The 19,141-nt window shown below is 38.1% G+C and overlaps 1 protein-coding gene across 1 annotated transcript in view; it reads left to right on the top strand.

Annotated features, from left to right (window-relative positions):
- LOC105925584 (ALK tyrosine kinase receptor) overlaps positions 1–19,141 on the top strand; it is a gene marked incomplete at its 3' end in the record, with an annotated part of 482,037 nt that overhangs the window by 220,341 nt on the left and 242,555 nt on the right. The window contains 1 exon segment of the mRNA XM_036132827.1: positions 10,051–10,203. Coding sequence (XP_035988720.1) covers positions 10,051–10,203 — 153 coding nt within the window.

Genomic DNA, 19,141 nt, shown 5'->3' with positions numbered 1-19,141 from the left:
TTAAAAGTATTCATAAAAGAATGCTTCTGGTACATTTACTTTATAGGTGTCAAAAATGTCGCTCAGTTAATTTGTAGAAAAGAAATAATCTTTAAAGGTGATGTTTTCGCCACCAGTTAAATGCTTTTTTTTCTGTGATGTTTTGCTTCTGCTGTAACAGATGAATTTATTTCAAAACTTTATACACATGTTTACTTTTGGATGCTAGTAAGAGTGGAAGTTGTCTTATAATTCATTTACCCTCACCCTGCTGTACATAATTTGCAGTTATAGCTCTGTCTTACAAACAGTTGCTGAAGTCCATCAGTGCTGAGGAATTGTTGTTTTCTTCAGGCGGCGACAATTGTTATTCTTTTACTGCCGCAAAGATAAAGTCCATAAATTTTTCTCTCAGAGATATTACAGTTTGTCGGCAAGGAGCCGATTTAAATTCAGACAGTGCTTCCAACGCTTATTCTGTGCTTAGGGACAAATCAAATATTAAAATAAAGTTTTTTTTTACAGGAATTCTGTTTGTCATGACCCGCTCATAATTAACATTGCTTATCAAGCGCTTTAGAAGCCGACCAAGGACACCTTTTGGCAGACTCGACCAAGGGGGAATTATCCTGGAGCCATGTCGTTATGGTATCCGCGGTTTCTCTAAATAACCACTCATAATGATTGCACCGGTATATTAAAATTGTAAATGAATCAAAGCCAAGTAAGATATGGTTCTAGTAAATTCAGGGGAATAAAAGTCACAGATGTCAAAAAGAATGAATAAACCATTAAAAGCCGTGTCTCTGGTCATTTGGCAATTCATCAGTTCTGAGTCGCTTTGCAGCAGCAGAAGGTGGGTGAAATTGGATGACAGCTCTGGATCATGCTCACGACAGTTGAATCATATCTCTCGTCCCCATTTGGCAGTATGCAGCAGCGTTTGGCCTGTCAGCATGCCAAGTGTGTCTGTGCACACATGAGTAGTGGTCTGATACCCGCTGGTGGAAAACATAAGAAGACAGCTGTGCAACTTATTTATCTGCATTAGTTTTCATAAATGCAGAAAGCGTGCAAGAGTTTGTATTTTGAGTCTGAACCTACATTCATGTCAAAGTTCATATAAACATGCATAGCTCTGTGCGTTGGATTATTTGGGGATAAAAATGTAAAGACCAACAACGCACTGTTAATCTTGAATTTACATGCATGCTAGCTGGCTGTGTTGGAAAGCTCCATGAGTCGGAATACTTTTAGGAATTACGGGTGTATGGACACTTCGAACCAAAAGATCTTCCTGAGATAGATCTGCTGAGCAAATAGGAAATGTGTCAGGAAAATGTTTATTCAGTTATTTATGGAGGATTGCTAAACGTCAGTGACAAAGAAATGGGTTTGTTGTAAAAGCAATTAAAAAAATGTCTCAGTCTTTAATGAAACAAGTAAAAAGGTAAAAGAAAAGTTTTTTTTTTTTTTGTGAATTACAGAATATGTCAAAACTGGAGTCTAGGAATTTAAGTGGAATTTGCCTTGTTAACTGATATTTCTCATTTGTTAATCCCTAATATTAATCCTATTTAATGCTGCAAGCCTTGAGGGGGAGATTCTCACCGCATGTTAACCTTGAGTAAAAAACAAAACTTGAAATTTTATTACACATAAAATTATTAGGTTAGTATTTTTTTTTTATAATGTTGTCTAATGCTTAGTTTATATTTTCACTTGTTTTATGACAGTGATATCAGTTTCTTTCAGCTAAAGATATTTGAAAAATCAATAAAATTCCTCTGCAGTCACAAGTATTTAGATAATTTAAAGTTGGCATCAGCTGAAAAACTAGAATTATTGTAAAATGTTTGGACACAGTTGGGTGTGAGACCAAAACAAAATAGGGCACAGACACCCTCTGAGTTAAGTCACAATTACTCATTAAACATGTTTATTGTCATTTCTCATAATTTTGTTTATGTGTAACACTGGGACTCTAACGAGCTAATATTAGCTATCTAATTAGCCTGGCTGTTAGCAAGTGTGCCCTCTGCTGCTAGCTGTCACTCTAAGCCGGTAAGCATGCCAAATGTACTTTTTAGAAATACATTGCCCTTAATTGGTTTTCATAAAATAAAAATTGTTATATCATTTAGTATTTAATGTTTTTAGACATTAACTAGACTCATCAATGCATAAGCATTATTGGCCAGTCAGAGATTTATAGTCTCTGTATGTCAACTCAACATGAAAATGTGGTAGTTCTGGTTGGAAATAAAAAAATCATGCTAAGCAGGAATCATTTTCTTTCATGAATACAAAGGAGGCACAGAGTATTGTGTCCTATTTTGTGCTGGTCTAAAGCCTGGATAAATGCAGAGGGTTGTGTCAGGAAGGCCATCTGGCGTAAAACCTTTGCCGCATCTATCCGATCCAAGAGCAAGGTGTCCATACCAGATCGATTGATGCTTGGATCAACATCCACTGCCATTGTTGCTGATGACTGACAGAGTACCAGTGGAAACTGGGTTACTGTTGGTAATGAAACCCAAAAGGAGAGGAGGAAGATGTGTCCAGAGGCAGAGAGAGAAGAGAAAAGGCAATAAGAGTCTAGGACTGAGAGTTGGGACATTGAATGTTGGAATCATGACACCAAACGCTAAAGAGTTGGCTGATATGAGGGAGAGGCGGAAGGCTGCGCATACTGTGGGTTCAGGAGACCAGGTGTAAAAGTAGCAAAGCTAGACGCTTAGGAGCAGGGTTCAAGCTGTTCTACCATGGTGCGGATGGGGAGAGAAATGGTGTAGGAGTTATCTTTAACTAGGAGTTTTTCAAAAATGTTCTTGAGGTAAAAAGAGTGTCCATCTGGGAGATGAGTCTGAAACTAGAAATTAAAGGTGTGATGTTTAGTTATAGTGGTTATGCTTCACAGGTGGGGTGCGAGTTAGAGGAGAAGGCTGAATTCTGGAATGAGTTAGATGAAGTGATGAAAAATATCCCCAGAGGCGAGAGAGTGATGATTGGTGCAGATTTCAATACAGATTTCAATGTTGGAGCTGGGAACAGAGGTAATGAGGAAGTAAGGTTTGGTATCCATAGTAGGAAAGTGGAAGGACAGATGGTGTTAGACTTTGCAAAGTGGATGAAATGGCTGTAGTGGATACTTTCTTCCAGAAGAGGCTGGAATCTGATACTTCAGAATGTGCCTTTTATAATCAACTACAATATTTTCTTATTAAATAATATTTACCCCATTTTAAAAACTCCCAATATTCCCAGCTCAACATTATTTATATAACCTAAAAACTAGTAATTCAAAATAGAATAAAAATTTCAAGGCAGCAAAATTTACAATAAAATGCAGATCCACAAAAACAAACAGTAAAAGCTAACATCTCAAATTGGGTTAATGGCCAAAAAAGTGTTTTAAGAGAACATTAAACACAGAAAGTGAGTTGGCCTGCCAGATATGCAAAGCTACTTGAATCCAGAGTTTTGTGTAACGACAGAGAAAGTGTGGTTACCTCTTTGCACTATTTTTTCAGATGACTAATAAAAGCTTATCTGCAGACCTGAGCAAATGAGAGGGAGCAGGTCAGACACATACTGAGAAGCAAGGCCATGAAGATATTTAAAAACAAATAAAATAGTTTTAATATCATTCCGAATTTGAACCAGTAGCCAATGAATTGATGCTAAAACTGGAAAAATGTGCTTTCATTTTCTGGTACGAGCAGCAGCATTTTGGACCAGCTACAGTCAAGCTACAGAGTAAAATGTAGTGCAGTAATATAAGCAAGCTGTAATTAAAGCATAGATAAAAATCTTTAGTCAGCTGCCTCAGTTTGAAAAAGCTGGACTTGACCTCAGATTTTAACTGTGCATTTTGGCAGGAATCTGGAAACGACCACAGAGCTGTATACTTGTTTAGAAGGTGCAATAGTGAACGTAAATGCTGTGAATGGAGATTAAACAGACGTAATTCTCCTCATATTAGGAAGTCTTGGTATGTTCGAACAATCATGGGAGAATAGTTGTGTGTTGTTGGTTTTTTTTCATGGGAGAATAAAGCATGAAAAAGCTTGCATTGTAAAGCCACTTGTTTCAACGTTTCATTATACTGGAGAGGTGGTTGACTTGCTAATTAAACTGTGAGCTTGCTAATTTTTTCCTCTATAAGAAAAAAACTAAATAGCAGTATGTGATAATAATCCACACAATAACCATTTTAACCTTAAAACCTTTACTGAATTCAGCAGGTGTTTTTATTGTATATCTTGCTTTAGTCTTGCAACCCTGTTGAAAAAAAGACAACCACTCATTTACTAATTTAACTGACTTTAAATAGCTCCTCCTAATACTTGCAACTACAGAACAATTTAGTTCTTGAATTTTCTCGATACATTTAGCTGAACTAAACTGATTGGGAAGCACTCAAATCGGCATACAGATATATCATTTAGATCTTGTATTAATACCCTGATACGGTTGTTTGCTTGTACTTTTGCTTGTAGAGGCACTGTATGAAAAAGGCAGCTGTGAGAGAAATGTCTCCTCGCATTTATCATGAACAATGTGATTACCTTAAGTGTTTCTGTTCAAGCAGGAAAACATCTAAAACATGAAATTCAGGACCCCGGAGGATTTGAATTGTCCTGCCCTGAGTTAGATACTTATATAATAATAATAATAAAAAAAAGCTCTGCATCTTTTTTTTTAAGATTGGAAATGTTCACATTCAGAGGAGGGAGTGTAGTGGGCACCAGTAATTGAACAAACTGAAGCTTATTTTTAAAAATATAGGCTTGAGAAAATGATTGCGCCGTAGCTGTTGCCTTTCACTAAGACATGAAAGTTTGTCTTACTCTGTCAGATGTAGTCCCAACTCTTTTGAACAAACTTTCCACTGAAAATCAAATCTTGCCATCTTGTCATAAATGTCATAAATTTGGCTCTCTCTGCCTGAGTTTGGATTTTTATCTGCCATCGTTTCTGAGAAAGAAGTTGATTAGGAAGATTTTTTTCTATCTCTTTCTTTCTAAATTCGAAAATGTAAGTTTTTTAAAAAGATGCAAGCTAGAATCAGATTTAAATATGCTGTTTAAAAAAGGGTAAAAAAAAAATTGTATTTATTTTGTCCTTTAAATAGGCACCGTGTCTTAATTCAGTGTCATCTGATGTGTTTCTAAGATACAGAAAAATATCTATTTTTATATTTATATATTTTTATATTTGTTATTAGCATACAATTGCAGTTGTTTTGAGAAAACAGCGCTGGTTGCACAAAAGAGACGTTAACCACATATAATAGTATGCAGCATCAAGCTTTTATTCCAACAAAACCACTTGATTTTCCTAAAATCATCCAAATCAATAGTCTGTTAGTTAATGTTGTAATGTACCTGTATTGTAAAGATTAACTGATTTAATATATAACTGTAGCCCGAGTAATGTCTGGTGTCAAAAATATAAAGATTCTTAATTCTACTGTTCTGCTTGGAAAAATAGTAGAAGCAGAGGATCATTTAGGTTTCATTGCCAGTTACAATCTGTTGCTGTCACTGAAAGAGCTCTCCAGCTCTGCAACAGCTCCATGGGAGACATTGTCCATTAGTGATATTTTTTTTTTAACGGTCCTTCTCTCTTCCACTGCCTGCACTGGGTCCAGGGGGAATCCCAGGAGAGAGCTGGCCTTCCTCATGAGTGTATCCAGCTGCTTCCTTTCAGCTACAGATAAGCTGCTGCTCCAACAGACCACACCATAGAAGATGGTTGATCCCACCACAGAGTCAAAGAAGGTCTTCAGGAGCGCCTCTTGCACTCCAAAAAAAACCTCAGTTTCCTCAGCAGGTAGAATCTGATCTGACCCACAGTATCCATGTTTTGACTCCAATACAGTTTATGGTTAAGGTGAACAGTCAGGTACTTATAAGAGTCCACTATGTCAACATCAGTTCCCTGGATGTTAATTGGTTTCATAGAGGTGGGTCTATGTCTGCAAACGTCCACCACCAGCTCTTTTGTTTCCCCTGCATTTAATAAGAGATGGTTCTGCTGGCACCAGTCTACAACGCTCTGTTGTTGTTGCAGGATATTGTTTTTTTTAAATGAAATACCAAATGTGAAAATTTTGTTGGACAGAATTGGCTTAATTACTGTTTTTATGTCGGTTGTTTGTTTGTTTTTTCAGAAATTGTCATATTTCACAGTCTGTATTCTCCTGTTTTGATTGCTAAATTTGTTGACAATTATTTACAATAATAGATTAATCACGATTAATCCAATTGATTGTTTCAGCCCTAAGGTGGTCTGTCTGTTTAACTGCGTAACAGATTGTGATATTTATGTCACTACTAACGTTGTGAGAGTTGATTACAGTCATCAGAGAGCTGTTTCACAAAACCAAGACAGCAGATTAAGCTGTGATTTTCCAGTTATCCTGGCTGAATTAAACCTCAGCTCGTTTTCACAAAAGAAATTACCCATAAGTTATAGTAGCAATTTATTTTGTGCAGCTAGCCTGCTTCAGTCCAGGCCAACATCCTGACTTGGTTCAGTCAGGGCTCACGGCGATCAGAAACCAATGTGTTTTGTCAGTGATTTAGTTTTCTTAATTGTGTGTTTTGGTATTTTTATTTTTTTTATCAGCCTGAATTAAAATATCACTCACACATTTTGGCATTCAGTCAAGTACTATTATTATTTTAACATTATGATGGTAGCCTATACCGTTATGAAATTTAGAAATATCCATGCGAGCATTGTCATGTTTTAATTGTGTTTTTGACAGAAAGGCCTTTAATGTGTTGAGGGGATCAGAGAAATGGCTGATAAAGAAGCAAAGTAGTAGTCGGGCCGTGGAAAATGGTGTACACCTATCAGATTCTGTGACTCTATAGAGAGGTGTTTTGCTGACTCCTCCAGAATAAATATAGTGTTCCTCTAGTGCACAGACTTGATATGGTTTGTATAGTTTTTCCTTTTGGGGGTGTGCGCTTGCATAAGGTCCGGTGACACACAATTATTAAGGGAAAGAATCTTGTTATGTTATTTGGTATCTTCTATCATGAATTTTGTGTCATATCAGGTCGACCTAACCTACATTAACTTTGTTCCATTTGTTTTAGATTTATGCTTATTCTTTTTAAACACAAACAATGTTTGTATTGATCATTAATCCCACAGCTGAAATCTGATATGAGGTTAACATTGTTTTTGCAAAGGCTGTCTTCTGAAAAGTTACATCCCTCTACTGCTTTTTTCCCGTCCTGACCAGACATTTTTTTCAGGAGGGGTCAGCAAAACAGCGTCCTAGAGCCATAGATTCTGATAGGTCATGGAAAATGATGTGACAACTGTTTGCCAAATAAGTAACTCCAAACGCACACAACTTATCCATTGTAGCATCAGTGACTCTGTGATTGACCTCATTGTCTGTTGAAGAACATTTACCTGAATTACTTAAACCTGGTTTGACATATTCGCACCTCCTGAGCCTGGTTTGCCCTTCGTGAACATGGATAAAGCCAGGATTCACTGTTCAAGCCTAGCTTTATCTCTTCTCCTGGATTTCACAAAGCTGCTTTTGGGAAACAGCCCTCAGAACAGCAACAGAATTAACAGGATGATATAGGCACTTATTTATTTATACAGCAAACGGTCACAATGACGGATTAAAGCGCTCAAGCCCTGTGTTGTTATAAACTGTGTTGTTGGGATGCATGGCTTTGTGTCGTTGCTTACATTAAAGCAGAGACTCCAACGTTTCATTCGTCCGGCAGAAAGTGTTTCCAACAGTTAGGCAGATTCTGGTAGGTGAGGAGAAAGGCTCGTTTTTACTTCGAGAGAACTCACCCTCTTGAAAGCCACACTTTTATGACATTAATATATGACATTTGACCTTTTTAGAGTGGAAAAATCACAGCAAGAAATATGCATGTACAAATTCTAACTAGTTAGGGTAGGGGTTAGATGTTAGATTTAATAAGTGAATGTATTTACGAGGCTGTTATTGATTTTCTTGCTGTAGGCGTCATAAGAAACCTTACTTAACGTTGCAGTGTTTAAAAACCTGCTTGTCATCACACAGATTGCATTTTACTGCAACATGTTTACAAACTGTTATGTTGACTGAAAAACTCGCTATGCCTATATCTCTGTGCTGATTCACATCATCGGTCATCTTCAAATAGATTTCCATTCCGCCATTTTTATGTGAGAATGGTAATTTTGCAGTTATAATTTACATGATAATGGGACTTGATCAGTTAAATAGTTGCCTGTTGTGGTTTATAATTGAAATGAGTGTTCCTCATTTTAGGAGTAGAAATGTCTATTGTACGTATAACATTTACAAGCATTACATTTTCCTCAGTATAGGATCCTTTCAGGCAGAAAAGAAATTAGCTTCTATGGAAGGTTTTATGCTGATCACGCTGAGCTTTTTATTATTAGCATCAGAGAATTATTCCTTTTTTCAGCATTTTATGCTGTTTGTTGGTACAAAGTGAAATTATAACTGCCCCGTTCAGGCTATTACTCTGAGCGAACTGGAAAAACGGACGTGGAGAGATAATACAACACTCAGTCCATCTCGTTTGGAGCATTACTGTGAAAAGCGATTCAAAAGTGACCAAGCTGCCTCAGAAGTGATTTAACAATCCACAGGGATGAACATTTATGAGGCTAGCCCGCCGTGAATGAAGGGCAGATAAAGCAAAACGCCTTATTCCTCTCCCTAAACACCATTTTTATGTGTCATAGCGAGAGCATTTAAATTAGACGGACAAATGTCCAAGGACTTGTTTACAAACATTTTAATTAACAAATTATCACTCTACAGGCCTTGTTCAAAATGTTTAATATTGAGGTTCATTTCACCACCGAGACTGGCCAATTAAAGCTTATTTGGTCAGAAACCACCAGAGCCATGAAAACACGTCCTGTGGACTGAAGGGACTAAATCAGAGATGTTTGCCGGAAAAAAAAAAGAATTTGTAAATTTCTGTACAAACAATACAGACTAACAGTAAAGCACAGTGCTGGAAGGCTGTTGATCTGGGCTTGTTTTCCAGCCGTACGCAGATGTATTGGTGAATGTATTACTTAAAGGAAAAATGAGCCATAGACAAGTCTGATGTTAGGCTGCTGCATAAAACGAGGCCGCTTAGTAAAGATGACAAATGTTCACAAAGCTCCACAAAAAGCACAGTAAAAATGTGAGGGAAATGTCTTTGTTTACATATTTCACAGACATTATTTTCCTTGTGTGTGTGGCATAGGTAATTTAACAAGCTCTTTTCAATTGCCCAACTAATACTTTATATTTTTGTGGATTTAAAAACCCTTCTGCACCTCTCTGACACGACGGTATAGCAGTCGGGCTGCAGAAGGAACGGACATGTGTCTGTGTGAGCAAGAAACCTTGTTAAGCTAAGTGCTAAACAACACAGTTCCCCGATTTAAGAAAAATCTCTGCCATCAGATACAGTCCTCCTGTTTTGGATACTTGTTTTATGTCCTTCTCCAGCTGATGATGAGCACTTTGAATTGGTTGCCATAATTGGGAAATACTTAACGAATTGCCTAGCGCTTTGGATTTGTTTCTGTGGCTTCAAATCCCCACTAATAGTATGCATAGCAAAGCTATTTGGGCTGGGTGATATGTCAGTCCGTGATTGGAAGTTAATGTTGACTAACGGATGGTTTAGCACCGACTGATTCGTATAATTTTACACTGACTGTTTGTATTTTATTGCCGTTTGAAGTTTTGTGTGCCAAAGCTTTAAGACCTTGAAAGAACACTTCCTCTTTTGTTCCTTGGTTTTAAAAGACTGCTCTTGGACCAAAACTGTGACAAAATCTATTTTATCGTTAGATTTATTTTAGTATACCTTTCTAATAGTTTATCACTGTACCTGCATTATGTCGGTGTAATTACTCTCTTTGTAGTTATTATTTGTCTTTGTAAGATCAGTGTGGAAGTCAGTTTTCTTTTTTGAAAACCAGTTACCTGAGTGGTTTTGTTTGGTGTTAAATCAGTCTTCTGTGCTCCATCTGAAAGTATCCTTCTTGTTTCTCCAGATCGGCGCTGCCTTGGTGGCAGCAGGACATGCGGCGTCCAGCAAGGCGATGCCCCAGAATTCACCTGGAGCATCGTGGCGGCCGGAGACCAGAGAGAAGGAAGGAATGGGAAAAGTGAAAAGAAGACGGAGAGCCCTCATGGTTGGGAGGAAGGTAAGAATGAAGGTATCACGTTTCCCCCCGTTGCAGGGGAATCCTGTTTTTTCGGCATCTTTTCAAAGTCAAGATTTCTGATAATGCTGATTTTGAACCAAAATTGTCCATCCGCCATGATTCTGTTGAAACACTGTAACTAGCCAAAAACTGCTGCTTTTCTCTGATGTAAAGTATAAAGCATTTTTTTGATCAGAGTTGCAACATGCCTACTCACATTTCCATCCCAAGCAACCTTCATTTCAGACTATCTTGGAAAAATGAGAAGTTACTTACATCTCATCCCCTGAGGTGATGATGAAATAGGAGACAGGCGAGTCTGATTTTTCCCTTAAATGATTTTTTTCTTTATATATAATGAGTCCTGGGACCAGCCGGGCAGTGTGTTGGATGAAATTGAAAAAAGAAAAAAAAAGAAAGAAATATAACCACTAGTAAAAGAAGGAAGATGGACTGTAGATTTGACCGATGGCTGTCCTTCATGTCTGGTTTTGGTTTTGAATTAGGTGTTGACTCAGTTCACTGTCGTTAGACTGGAGCTGTTGGGCTAAACAAAAGTAAGGAAATGGCGGTAGTAGAAAATGATTGGTCTTTGATTTAGCAGCAGTAAAAATTGTGTTTCTCAAATTCTGCACTGACTGATGAAGGAAGAAAGATGCATTCAGACTTAGTGCTCTTGCTTTTTGTTTTTTTGTCATAGATGTAACAAGAATCCTGTTTGCAACTTGATAAGATGATCCTATTGTTCTTTACTCAAAGTTGTGCGGAAATTTCTCTCTGCAAAGTGATTATGCTTGCTGTAATAATGCCGTTTCAAGCTGGAAACCTTTATCATGGGTCTTTTCTCATATGGGCTCCTGGCAAATTAAGTGCATCGATCTTGTGATGGTTGAAGGGAGTATGAATGCAAATTGCTCTGTCCATTTGTCTTTGTATTGTCAGTTTTCACTGTCTTCTTTTCCTTTTGCTGCAAATTTAGAACCTGTCCTTTTATTCCAGTCTTGGCTCCTACTCCTGAGGAAGTGTAAATTAGCAAACAGCTCAGAAAGTGAAAGCTAGCGCTGCTAGCGCTGCAGCAGTGATTTCCGAGTGACACAGTTACAGCTGTTCAGTGCACCGTTACCATGGAAATAACAGTCCACAATGCTGTATTACACATACATGCATCTGGTGGTCTTCCCATTATTGTGGACACACAGAACACACACGCTGTATTAGTGTGTAAACATAGGTATAGTGTAAGAATCTCAGCTTGGGGGCCACAAATATGCATCTCTTGGCCTGATGCAGACCGCGGACCCATAGAGAAGTCCGAATTACAAATGAATGTGCCAAAAATCTTTTCTCAGCAAGTCACTTACATTTGGTGTGTAGCCAGCAGATTTTAGATGTTGGTTTTAGGTTCAGATGTAAAAAAAATCTTTATCATATTTCTGGATTGTATCAACTTCTGTCAAACAATCTGTAAGAGAAAACGGTTTTGCCAACTTAGATACTTTGTTGCGATATTTAGCAACTTTTCAGAGCCCTCTATCGACTATTTTATCTACTACAAGTGGCTAGCAAGAAATCTAGCAACTTTTTTCTGTTGCTGGCAACTTGAGATTTCATGTGAAAGCACCAATCAATCTGCATTTACTGTCTTGAGGCAGCAACGAGCGCGCCGTCTGTTTCACATACCGTCTGTTTCACATACACTCACAAACACACACAAACACACACACACACTCACACACACACACACACACACACACACTGTAACTGCCTTGTCCTGAAAGCCCCGTGCTTGCAGTCAGAGTAAAGACAGGAGAGACCCACTCTGCTCCATTTCCATATAGAAAATGGAAAGTGTGTGAACAAAGCTGCCGGTGATTCCGGGATATAAATATGCACTAAAATAATTCCTTGAATTTGATTCTTGCATAGCTTATTCACCTCCTTCACTGTGTGCCTCTGATAACTGTCTTTTTGGTCAAATTTGATGTATGTAGAGTGGATTCAGGTAATTTAGAAAATTTCATGAATTAGTTCAAAAAGTTCATTTGTAGTTCCAAACATATTTGGTGTTTTGAATCACATTTTTCTCTTGCCAAAAGTTTCTCTTTCCTACAGCCTGGATCACAAGTACATGGACAAATATGCAAATTACGTAATGACATCATCTAGTGACTTTTAGGACAGCCAATAGCGACTTCCCCTGCCCAGGAGTTGGCAACAGTAAGAGAAAAAAAATTCAGGTTTTTGAGATGTTTGTCCTTTAGGGACAATGTGTACAAACGTGGTCAAGAACAAATCTGACAGAATTTTTCTCAAAGCCTGCCTGCCTGTTGGATCACGTTTACTTATTCAAGACCATGTGTAGAAATATTTAACTCACAGGAGAAGAGATGCACTGCACCAGATATAGCCGCTGGCTAATTTCCATCTGTAGTCTTTGTCTTTGATTTCTTTCCTCTTTGTCTGTCTTCTATGTCTATTCTGTGTTTTGCGCCCTGTTGAATGGGGTTATGTGTTCACTGTCAATACGGTCACAAAATTCTGGACTGCTTGAAATAACCCCGGAAACTCTGGCAGAGTCCTGGACCAGATTACATTTTACATCATACAAGTTTCACAGTTGAGAGGTTTGGTGTGTATGAGTCTCCTGGTACAGCTTTTTCCTTAATGATGTGGTCCTTCTAGTTCAATTTTCATTATTCACAAATACATTTTAAAAATGGGGCGGGGGGGGGGGGGTACTATTTAAATAAAGCTAACTGTAATTAAAGTAGGCGTTGCAGAAATGCAAAGCAAATACATTTGCATAATCAAGCTAAAACACAATTCAGTTGGTATTTTTTAAATAATGGAGATTCTTCTTCTTCACACATTTTAGGTAGGCTTTTCGTGAGGATTGGGAAACAAGGGTGGATACTTTAAGGCTGTGGTCTACAGAAATTACTGGAGATGTTTTCCCCAGTGCTGGAATGGTGTACAACATTAAGCCTGTAAATGGGCTCTGATACTTTTTGACCAAAGAAGCTGGTAGTTGATGTTGTGGAGATGCAAGCCTAGAAAATGACTAAGGTTAGCAGGATCAAGTACAAGCCCTGCAACCACACATAGCAGCTTAGTTCAACTCAATGCAGAGGCACAGAAAATGAATAATTAAAGCTGTTTACCGTGTATACAACATGATATGATGAGACCACTGCTGAAACTTGGACTTACTGTTTTATGCTACTTCTTGTGTACAATTCCCTTTAGTGACCCGAAAGGCGTTTGTAAATAAAATGTATTATTATTACATGAATTTTCTCTGGCCATCACTGGCATTTGACTGCAACACTTTCCTAAGGGTGGCAATCTGCCCTTAGGAAAAAGGTTTGCAGCTGTATCAAACATTTAAAAAAAAATACATCTGTACTAGTGATAGTTTTGTCACAAAGTTATGTTCTAAACTGGGTCCCTAACAGGTGAAGGCATGCATCAGCAGCGACTGCAGAGGGAGGTAAACCAAATCTCCTGTGACGCTAATTGATTGAAAATGAGCCAACGCTGACGACTCCTGAACAGATTGTGAATTAGACTCTGCGGAGTCAAAACAAAGACAGAAAAATTATCCGAGTGTCTGTGGCCAAAGACGGTGTGAAAACGATTGAACATTGATTTCTAGTTCTTTTGCACATAATGGAGAAGCTTGGGGCTGACTGGCAGCAGAAGATATCAAGTAAGATGCTGTTTGCTGGAGCAGTTTGTTTGTTTGTAATAAAGAGTGGCCCCGAGGCTGTCTGTCATCTGCCAACCAGCGGTGTCGTCTGGATTTCCTTAGCAGGCCAGAATAAGATTGGCTCTCCCTTACAGAAGCAAATAAGTCTCATGTTGCCTGGATTTGATGTTTACTGTGTGTTTATAGGAACCAAATTCTTTGCTTTTGTAAACTGCTGAAGCACCTGCTACTTGTCCTTTTAGATGCTATAAAAAGAACGATTCAAATCTATACTATTTATACATGATTTATTTTAAATCGAAGAATTACCAGTAGTTTATTGATTTCTGAGAAGCCAAAAAAGAAAACAGAGTTTATGGCCAAACTCTGACTTCTAATACCCTACTTTGGGAAAAGTGGTAGGCGATAAAATCTTCCGGCAGCTTGATCAGCAGCAATTATCTACAGTGGAAAGAAAAGAGCGCCACACCTGACGTCTGAATAGCTGCTTTTTTAACGTTCATGGATCCGTCCTGGGTCTACATGTGGACATGAAGTTTCAGCACCAGTCTCTCTGCTTTACTTCCTGCTAAGTTTCTAGCAATTATAGCTGTTTGATCACCCCAGACAAAAAAAATACTTAAAAGTTACTCTTTTTTTCTGCCCTTTTACTCCTTCATCAAAGCGAATGGGCCATTTTGATCAAAGATCAAAATAAGGCACATATGGAGAACATGTTTTTCAGATTAGATGCACTAGAACATGCATTAAAATTTGGAAGGAACTTTCCCCTCTTCTGACACCAATCTCAATGTTTATAGCCACCCAAACACTTCATCAAAAGGAAAGGCTTGTATTAGTCTACGTTCTGTACTAAAAAAAACATAAATCTTTGGAAGGGGTCCACAATGTTAGAAAACTCTTGCTATGGCAATAATACTGGTAAATGTTGTGATGACAATATCAGGTGTGATATATTTCCTCTCTTTCTCATCCTTTGGCATTTTTGTGTCTGGCGTGAGCATCTGTTGCAGTGAGAAACTGTCCAGCTAGATAAACTTTAACAAGAAAAATGCAACTTCATAACGCTTGGAAAATATTAGCCAACAAATGGTGCACTTCAAAACGTCCTATGTGATGTGAATATTGCACTCATTGATGTTGTGATGATATATTCACCGTATATTTTACATATTCTATTGCACAGGGAAATTTTGACAAAAAAAAAACGTATTGTGCATTTTCTAGGAAGCCGTTTTCCTTCTTGGTAAGGACAACATGATCCTTGATTCTGCCGTCCTTTGGGCCAAAACAGTGAAACCTGCTGCTGGTGATCCTCGCTGATTATAAGTTTCACATAAAGTTTCTGAAAGTTTGATTAAAAAAAATGAGCCTGGAGAAAACTATTACCTGTTCGTTTCTGGGCAGCAGGATCACATCGAGATAGATCAATGGTCCACTTGCCATGCAGACAGAAAAGCCATCCAGTTGCCTTTTCTGCACCCAGCACCCCTCCTATCTGAACAAACAATTATGAACCATTACTTTGGATGAGAGGCAATTTGTCGTACTTATCTGTTTTGGATCAGAACTATAACAACCCTGGCATTTGAAGCAAGCCCGTACTCTGAGGTTGGTCCGTCCATGTGCTGCCGGAGCCTGTAATGCACGGCAGAACCAGGACATGGTGTAAAAATACTGCCTGCTTGGCAACAAACCTGGAACATCAGTGGATATAAAAACAGTTAAGCAATAACAAGCAGCGACAGCTTGCTTAGTTCACACATGCACCACTTCTTTTTGTTCACTGCTTAATATGCTCGAGTAAAGACATACAGAGCCTTGCAAAAACATTTGGGCTGAACATTTTTTTGTAGTTTGTAACATTACAAAGATAAACAGATTTTTATGTGATATACAGGCTTTGGGGGGGTCTGAATACAAATGCAAGTCACACTTCCAAGGATTCTATTTGTTAAACCATTTGAAAAACACGTGCTGTGTTTCTTCCATTTCACAACCGTGCCCTGTTTTGTAAAAAGACCATTAAAATACACAGAGGTTTGTCATTGTGAAAAGAACAAATGCATAAAGTTCAAGGAGGGCCATTACGTTCGCAAGGCCCATTACATACAAGATTTGAGAAGAAAAGTAAGGTATAACGCTCTCATAGTAAATGTTGCCATAGCATTACGTTACATTAGTCATACAACCAGTGAATGGATGCTCTGGAAGCGATTGCTTTGCTACATGTTTGAGTTTATGCATCAAGTAATTTTCTTGCTTTAAGCAGCATTTTTATTCCCTCAGCACTAACGGGCATTGTTGTTGTCAGCTCGGATCTCATTTTACCTTTCTGTCTGATGTATTCAGAGAGTTTTTTTTCTCTCCTTTTGTTTTAGCATTGTTATTGAAAAAAAGACTTTGCTTTTCCATAAAAAGAAAGGACTAGCAGTTTGGAAAGATTGGACTTTTTCTATTTGGCTGGGTAAAGGATGAATGTTTTTCACAAGCCGACACAATTTAATGGGCTACAAATAAAAAGCCTGCAATATGCTTTGATCAAAATACGACATGTTTAGGTCTTTATTAAAAAAAAAAATCACTACATATTTCATGCTATCCCACACACCTAACTAACCTCAAACCATCACTTCAAACACCACTAAAAACTTTTATTTAAGGGTCTATACTTGGATTTGTCTCGTCTGCAGCTTGGCCATGGATGGTTAACCAATTCTCTTACAGCTGCAATCTGGTTGTAAGTCATGCATTAAATTTGCCAAAGTTGTTGAACTACCATGCATATAAACTCTAGGCCACTGGAGGAAAGGCCATGGAGAATCTATTAACAATTTATCTCCCCCAAGAGATCTAAGAGGTAGCTAAGATAAATGTATAATTAGACCACTTACTTGGTTCCTGTAGAGGTATTTGTGACAGTAAAATAGCTTGATTCCCTCTAGATCCATCTCCAGCTAAAAGGTTTTGGAAGTGGATAATGGACCTAAACTGCAAAACATTTCAGACCATCTTTTGTGGATAAGGAGTGAACATGCACAGAGGGAAATATTTCTGCAGAATCCCTCTGAGGAATTAGGTTTCTGCAGAAGTCATTTTTCTACGAGAGGTGCTAATCCAGTTAATCATGTAACAGGAGATCTCCTTTGTTCAGAGCATCTGTTTTTATGTGATCTCTGCAGCCCCGTTAGATGAAAATACCATTCTGCAATCTGCACAAAGTTGGAAAGAAAGCGAGGACATTTATTTTTCTCCCATTTGCTTTTGTATTAGTTCAGGTATTTATTTATGCTTAAGCTGCATTTTGTTGATCGGAAATCAAAAAACGTCAAAACATGAAGGAAAATATGCAAAATGTACATTGTGTTAATGTTTTGGCAATAAACTAGGAGAAGGATGTAAATGAAGAACCCAGGACTCCATCTACTAATCTTGGTTTCAGATAGCATTTCTCAGAATCCAGAGCCAACTTGATAACATGGTGCTAATGAGCTGCCAAACATCTGTCACGACTTTTTTTTTTCTCTTGCTTTTTCATCAGTGAACAAACCTTGGGAGCTTTATCTGAGCCCGGTAGTTATTACATCCTTAAGAAACCAAGAGGCATTTAAAGACCATGTTTTAACTACAACTTCTTTACCTTGAAGTCTACGCTTTGATCTTTCTGCTTTTGTCAAGGATGTCGTCACAAAACCCATCGGTTCATTGTCAATAATCCAGCAAATAGCCCAACTCCGACTTTACCACTTTGATTAACTGCCCTGTTGAGTGGAAGCAAGGTCAGCGAAGTGCAACGGTTCCAAGTGGAGCTCACTGCTTTTTACTTGCAGTACTGTTTCAGCATTGTATTTACAGCCCAACTTAATTACCTGTAGCCTCAAAGAATCCTAATTGTAACCTCAGCACAGCTCTGACATTGTCTGGACGCCGGGAGCCCTTGGTGGAGAAAAAGGTAAAATTTTTATGTTTTTATTTTTATTAAATTTTTTGGCCAAACTACAACAACTACTGGATTAGATTTAAAAACCATCGCATCTCTTCACTAATTTGCAAATATCAGCAACTGTGCAAATGTTGTCATTGGATGTTGTGGTGGATGATCCTCCCTCAACCACATCGTGTTAGTATTTTTTTCTTTTTTTATATTATATTTAGGGCTGGGCAAGTTAACGCGTTAATTTCGCGTTAACTCATTAGACTATTAACGACGATATTTTCTTTAACGCGCATTAACGCATGTTGCTCACATGCTTTTATTTTGTGAAGGTCTGTTGCTGCGGTGTAGGGGTTTGAATCAGAACAGTAGGTGGCGATAATGCGGCAATAACCTCGCTGTCAGCCCAGCCTCGGATTTAAGCAGGAAGAAGAAAGGTGCCGGCTGGTTAAAGGAAAACGTGGAAAAAAAACAAAGCTGACATGGGGAAGGCGGTGTTTCCCGCAGGAATTTGCTTAGGCGAGGCGGTGAGTTGGCGAACGGAACAAGTTTTGTGCGGAGCGGAGAAGTCGCTTCTCGTTTCAAAGTATCCATGTGTTTTTGCCTGTTTTTCCCTGCCATTCACTATATGCACGCGAGAAAGCAACAACAAAAAACCGCGTGTTAACGTCAAATAAACGCAAGCAACGCAAGCATATCGAGTTAGCAAGCATTTCAGTTTAAAGTTCTTCCAGCATCGAATATGACAGAAACAAGTTAGTTGTAACCACTGCCAAGTTAAACTTTGGTATTGAACACAAAATGGTAATGCTGCTCCCTGCTGTTACCTCAGAAATTGCCTGTTTTTGGTAGATTTTTTCCCCATAAAGAGAATTCCCTGTCAGTGGCAATAAGCTTTAATTTATTATTATTGCTATTTTTTGTTTTACATGTTTAAGTTGAGCTTTACACTATGTGTTACTGATAAGTGCTACAAATGTTACAACACTTTTGTTCATATGGCAGCAGAACATTAAAATAAAAGTGCTCTTTACACTACTTTTGAATTCATTCTTGGAGTTTGTAAATACAATGCGATTAATCGCGATTAATCAGGCAAATTATGCGATTAATCGCGATTAAATATTTTAATCGTTGCCCAGCCCTAATTATATTATATTATATTACAGTTTGTTTAGGTTATTTCATTTAGACATGTATTTTCTAATGGGTGCACACTTTAGTTAATGTCTGCCTGAACGGTTTATTTACACTTGTTTTTTGTTTGAGGTGCTGCTGATACAAACCAGCTGGAG

This window comes from Fundulus heteroclitus, unplaced genomic scaffold (genome assembly GCF_011125445.2).
Source record: "Fundulus heteroclitus isolate FHET01 unplaced genomic scaffold, MU-UCD_Fhet_4.1 scaffold_55, whole genome shotgun sequence".
NCBI lineage: Eukaryota > Metazoa > Chordata > Actinopteri > Cyprinodontiformes > Fundulidae > Fundulus > Fundulus heteroclitus.
Note: the sequence above shows the minus strand (reverse complement) of the source record. Positions and strands in the feature narration are given on the sequence as shown.